The following is a 6,400-nucleotide window of genomic DNA, read 5'->3' as shown; positions in this document are numbered from 1 at the left end:
TACATACATTTCACTGTAATTGTGTTTTTTTTTTGTACATGTCACGGTAAAACCAACTAATTTAATTTCCATTAGAACTGGTTTGTTTGTGATATACAGTCAAACCTCGATGATTCGAACTTCGATGAATCGAATTTCTCGCTGTATCGAACTTTTTGTCTGGTCCCGAATTTCTTCACTATATAACATTACTAACTAACCCATGTATGAATCGAAGTTCTCGATGTATCGAACTTTTTTCATGGACCATTTGTTATAGAATCATAGGTAACTGACACTCGATGATTCGAATAAAAATTTACCTGTACAGATCAGAAGAAGCGTATAAGCGTATAAACGTAGAGTCTGTAACAAGATAAAACAAGACTCATTAAGTACAAGTTCACATTTCAGTAATACATAATAACATAACATTCATATTAATCATACATACATACAAGATCCCTGTGTGGCCTACAGTATATCAACATCAGTTTCACAATATATATAAATAATATTAGAGTTAATCTATGTATAAACTCTAAAACACCTATTATAAATTAGACTTTACACTAATAGATATGGCTTCTGCTATCTATAATAAATACAAGGGGAGACAATCTGTTCCCACTATAATCTAAAGTCAGGGGAGACTATACCATATAATATCAAGGGGAGACAATTCGCCCCTTTACAACTATACAATAACTTACTCTCGTCTAAGGGGAGAAAATCTACCCACTTAGACACTACAACATAATTATAACACTATCAATGCATTACTTAAATCATATTCTAATACAAATACAAAGATATACACATAATATAAATACACACCTGGATATGGGCCGACTCAATGTTGTATCGAGGCCAGTTATCTACCGTTACCGGTATTATATGTGGCAGCAGGGGGAAAGCCGGTCCCGCTCTCGGAACTCCTCTATACGAAGTCTCGGGTTTTATCGAGCTATATTAGATACGCCATTGTGAATTACTGAACCGTGAGCACTGTCAACAAAGCTGTTTTATAATGCCTTCAACCTGTTGTTCCGTACCTGGGTGTCACAATAGAGGAGGTCATAGTTTCCCCACCGAAAGTAAGCTGCGAAAAGCACGGATTTGTGCTATCAAGCGAGGCAATACCAGGATTAGTTTGTGGGAGCCAAACCAACATAGCGTCGTCTGTAAAATGCATTTTATGGTAACTTGGTAAGTTAGTTTATAGAAAGACTAATTATTATATTTCATTGATAAAACGTGTTTGACCAACAACAACTGTAGTAACTACTGCTATCAGCTTAAACATGCTTCGTTATCACCCCCCCCCCCCCTTCTCCACACACACACACACAACATGCATAAGGATTCCGTGTTACCTGGAATATATCGTTGCTATTACTTCGTTGACACGTGCACATGTAGATAGATATAAAATATATAATGTACGCCTTGCAAGTACTATGGTTTAATTAAACGAGATTCCCATGATACTTTGTATATGTGTAAAAAGAATACAAAACAAAATAAACAAAAAAAGAGCAAATGTGTATTAATTTTTTTTACATCAAAGCAATATGTAAATATCATATTATATTTTAATATTAAAATGTGATTCATGCAGCTGCAAAATTAATTTTTTATTTTTCACTTTTAATATTTTTAGGATCATCACCATTACATCAACGTCTAAAGAAAGGTGTTGTTCCAAGTGTATTCTCATGGACTGATGAACCATCGCTACAGGACTATGCTAGATAACAACGTGCAATGAATAGAGGTATCAAGAGGAAATTACTGGTAGAACTTGATGCTGTTGCTAATACTGATGACAATTAACATTCTGTACCAGACATTGGACTTAATATTGAGATTTGTGATGATGAAACCGGTGAAGTATGACAGGAAATTGAAATCAAGTCTGACATTAGTGTTCCAACCACCTTTACTTCATCCACTCAGACACCAGGTCATCCAATGTGTAACATTTATAATTTCATTGATGATGATGCTGGAATACATTTCTATACTGGACTAGAAAATTATTCTCGATTTCTGTTTGTTTTAAGAACACTTGGACCAGCTGCATATTCTTTGGAATATATAGGACATCAAGTTTGTAATTTGTCAGTTGAAAATCAATTTTTTATGACATTGATGAAACTAAGACGTCACACTACTAATTTTGAACTGTCAAGACTCTTCGGGATATCTGACAACACAGTATCTAATATTGTATTAACTTGGATAAATTTTATGTATTTACAATGGAAAGAGTTAGATTTGTGGCCAGTAAGAGAACTTGTACATCACTTTACACCATCTGACTTTGGATTGAAGTTTCCCACCACCAGATTAATTGTTGATGGAACTGAGTGCCCTATTTAGAAGCCAAAAGCACCGAAGGCTCAACAAGCTACTTTTTCAACATATAAAAACAGAAACACTGTGAAGACTCGTTGGTGCCACACCTGGTGGGTTTATTTCATATGTTTCCCCAGCTTATGCTGGTTCAACTAGTGACCGTCAGATATGTGAGAGAAGCAATTTATTAACAAAATGTGACCCTGGGGATTCTATTATGGCTGACAAAGGCTTTAATGTACAAGATATATTTGCACCAATGGATATATCTATAAACATACCAAGTTTCTTTAAAAAGAAGAATAGACTTTCTGGAGAAATTGTCCTGAAGGATATGAAAATTGCAAGCAAGCGTGTTCATATTGAACGAATAATTGGTTTAGCAAAAAAAAAAAGAAAGTTGGCAACTGAAATTATATTTATTTGCTTCATGCTTTGTAATTTTCGCCCTTGCATTGTTCCATCTCATGCTTAAAGGGACAATTCAGTTTTACACTTGTAGTGGTCGGATGTCTTGCATGCAGAGCCCTGGCCCTTGCCAGTCTTGTAGTAAAGATTTTTTTGTCTAGAACTACTCATATTGCTCTTACAGTAGTGTGTTTACCTTATAAGATGCATGTTCTTGTCTAAAAATCATTTCATCAACTCTGGTTATGTACTGCATTTGTTTAACTTGCATGACTTTGGCTTTTGTGTTGGTACAGCATACATGATGTACCTGCTTAATCGTATTGATCAACGATTTGGAATTTCAACGTTATCAATCAAATTACATAATGTCATGAAATTTGTCGATATTTCTAGTTAATATATGTTTCATAACGAATGTAGAATAATACATTTGTAACAGAATTAGCCTCACTGAACTGTCCCTTAAAATGTATTTGCATTTATAACAAAATATTTATAGTATATAAATTAAGTCAGTGATTCAGATTGGGGATAAATTTACTTAATTTAGTCCTTTTGTTTGTTTGTTTGATTAATTAACGTCCTATTAACAGCTATGGTCATGTAAGGACGGCCTCCCGTGTATGCTGTGTGTTGCGTGTATGTTGTGCGAGGTGCGTGTTTTGGGAGACTGCGGTATATTCATGTTGTGTCTTCTTGTATAGTGGAACTTTTGCCCTTTTTATAGTGCTATATCACTGAAGCATGCCGCCGAAGACACCAAGCAACACACCCCACCCGGTCACATTATACTGACAACGGGCGAACCAGTCGTCCCACGCCCTGTATGCTGAGCGCTAAGCAGAAGCAGAAACTACCACTTTGCTAGTACGTATATACTCTTCCTAAATGTCCTTAAGATTTTGAAAATCCTTATTCATTCCAATAGAGCTAGATATAGATATCGATTTTGAAGCTAATCTGGAACACAGTAAGTTTATAAGTAATTTAAATTAAAGGTTTGGTTTGTTTTTAACAGCCAGGCTTATAAGGACCTGTCAGGTGTAGATTGTGGAGGAAAGGCCAGAGTACCCAGCGAAAAACCATTGACAAGCTATAACTAGCTGTTCATGTCCCACATGGGATTCAAACTTGCGACCAAGTATTAGTGCATATGTGGAAATCTAGAGATTGTGGCCATGGTAATGTTCAATTTCAGCCTATCAGGACATGAATCACTCAGCTAAAGTATGAGTCAAACTCACTTTGTCTTTACATTTTATATAAATCAATTTATTATACTGGAACAAGTTTACATGTGAAATATTTTTGTTTACATTAATTAAGTGACAGTGTATATCACTTACATGTATTAAAATAAAATTTTAATTTGTATGCTATAGACAAAACAAACAACAAGTTTGCTAATAAATAAACTGGGTCAATAGTTTGGAGAGGTTAAATTTCAACACGATCATTAAGATTCATTCGTACTGTTGTGTCTTGTATCATATAAGTGTACTTTATGCAATGTACTGATAAACTTAATCGTTCAGAGAAAAGTGAACTGACACCTCAAATCTTTAATTATCATGTTATACAGTAGGAACATGTCGGAATACATATAACTGATAACAATAAAAGTACATAAATTCATTACTCTTTCCATTATTTTTCATAAAGTTTATATGTGATATATTTACAAATTGCACTGCATCATGACCCAATAATAAACCCCATGTACCTTCTGAAATTATCATTATCAAGTGCTGTATAATGTCAATGATATTGGAACACATACTAGATATGTAACTGTTATTATGAAAATATTGGTGGTAATGTTTATAATAATGTATAACACTATACAAACAGAATACCTCAGCCTCCATAACAAATGATGTCTTCCATTGATCATGAATCAGCTGTTGAATAGATCTAAGACAATGTCATGATGTTTGACAGAACATTTTGGTAAAAAAACCCATGGTATATTTACAGAAAACTGTAAATAGAAGGAATAATTATTTACTTTGTTAATATTATGCCATAGGAGGAAAATGATAATTAAAATAATGATAAACTGATAATTGAGACAGTGAATTTTACATAAATCTACTTAAATTGTGCCATGATTTTGCAATTTTAATTTTACTCGTGCTCAATCATTATTAGCTCACCTGGCCCGAAGGACCGATGTGAGCTTATGGGATACCGCAGCGTCCGTCGTCAGTCAACAATCGACTTCTTCTCCATAACCGCTGGTCGGATTTCAACAAAATTAGACTGGTAGCATCCTTATGGGCTACTAACTATAAATTGTACAAATGATGGGGCTGACACCCCAAGGGGCCTGAGGGGCGGGGCCAAAAGGGGTCAATTTGGCTATTTCCATATAAACGACTTCTTCTCTGCAACTAAGCATGGAAGAGCACTCATAATGCAATGGTAACATCCTTATAGGGTTGGGATTTGAAATTGTACAAATGATAGGGCTGACCCCCCGGGCCTTAGACGGCAATAGATGCGGGGTCAAAAAGGTCAATTAGGCTAATATTTTCATATAAATTACTTTGTCTCTGAACCAATGTATTGGATAGCATATTTGTATGGTATCAATAGCATCATTGTATGGTTGTGATTCAAAATTAAACTTTAGGAGTCAATTTTGCTTATTTTTCTAATTGTCAGATTCTTGTGATAATTACTAAAAAAACACCAGGTGAGCGATACAGGCCCTCTGGGCCTCTTATTCTCTCATAACCTTAACAAAATAAAAAAAATCATTCAAGGAAGAATGGAAATTTGACATTACTAAGTCTTTAACACTCATACATCTGTTCATACATCCAACTCAGAATCTGACAACAAGTACTCTTATGTGATTATTTTCTGTGAACTTCTGCATCTCCTTTGTACATTTTATAGTACTGTTTGCTCAGAAGTGCTGGACAGAATTAATCATCAAAGAATTTGGTGAGACTGGAAACCATATTTGATATAAAGTTATCATCTCTTTCAATTTCAATTATTTTCATATCACAGAGAGTGAAAACAACAAAATCACATCTGTGCATTTTGGTACAAAAAAGCTGTCCTTGGACTTGATAGAAGTAATCATGCTTAGGATATAAGTTTAGATTTCCCTCCCCATTTTCTTTCATGTATGGTATGGACTGCGGGGTGATCTCCTTGTCAATAGAAACATACAGATACGGATACTTAACCTCAACTAAATATGACCCTTCAACTACACCATCGGGCTTTTTATCAGTTAGGCTTGTCAACTTGCATATTCTTCCAAATGAAGAGGAACAAAGCCTTTTGCTTCTCTCTGCTCCCCAAAGTTTACTGTTGGATTGTTCTCTCGTGTTTGACTCGATTTTAGAAAAATAATGTTCATCAACATTTTTTACACCTACTGAAGTCAGAAAATTATCCTCATGCGTCAAAGCAAAGTAGTCATGATCATGAGCTACAGCCAATGTATTTGCTGGAACAAAAGTTTGAAAAATTGGTAAATTAGAAATTCCTGATGTAGACAGACAAATGTTTCTGAAATTGTCCTTATAGTTGCCACACTTTCTCAGACGCAATGGTCTAGGGTCAAATTTTATGTTACAGACTTCATTAGCACCATCCATTTTCAACTCTCTTGCTTTAAGTGGAGATC

The 6,400-nt window shown here is 34.9% G+C and overlaps 1 protein-coding gene across 1 annotated transcript; it reads left to right on the top strand.

The window, feature by feature from the left end:
• Nucleotides 1-901: 901 nt before the first annotated feature.
• On the top strand, nt 902-2,364 carry LOC138310091 (uncharacterized). Its single transcript, XM_069251228.1, has 2 exons — nt 902-1,180; nt 1,882-2,364. Exons 1-2 carry the CDS (start codon nt 1,010-1,012, stop codon nt 2,362-2,364), a joined length of 654 nt encoding a protein of 217 aa, XP_069107329.1. The 5' UTR covers nt 902-1,009.
• Nucleotides 2,365-6,400: the final 4,036 nt, after the last annotated feature.

This window comes from Argopecten irradians, chromosome 16 (assembly GCF_041381155.1).
Source record: "Argopecten irradians isolate NY chromosome 16, Ai_NY, whole genome shotgun sequence".
Taxonomy (NCBI): Eukaryota; Metazoa; Mollusca; class Bivalvia; order Pectinida; family Pectinidae; genus Argopecten; species Argopecten irradians.
This window is presented reverse-complemented; position numbering and strand designations above follow the sequence as displayed.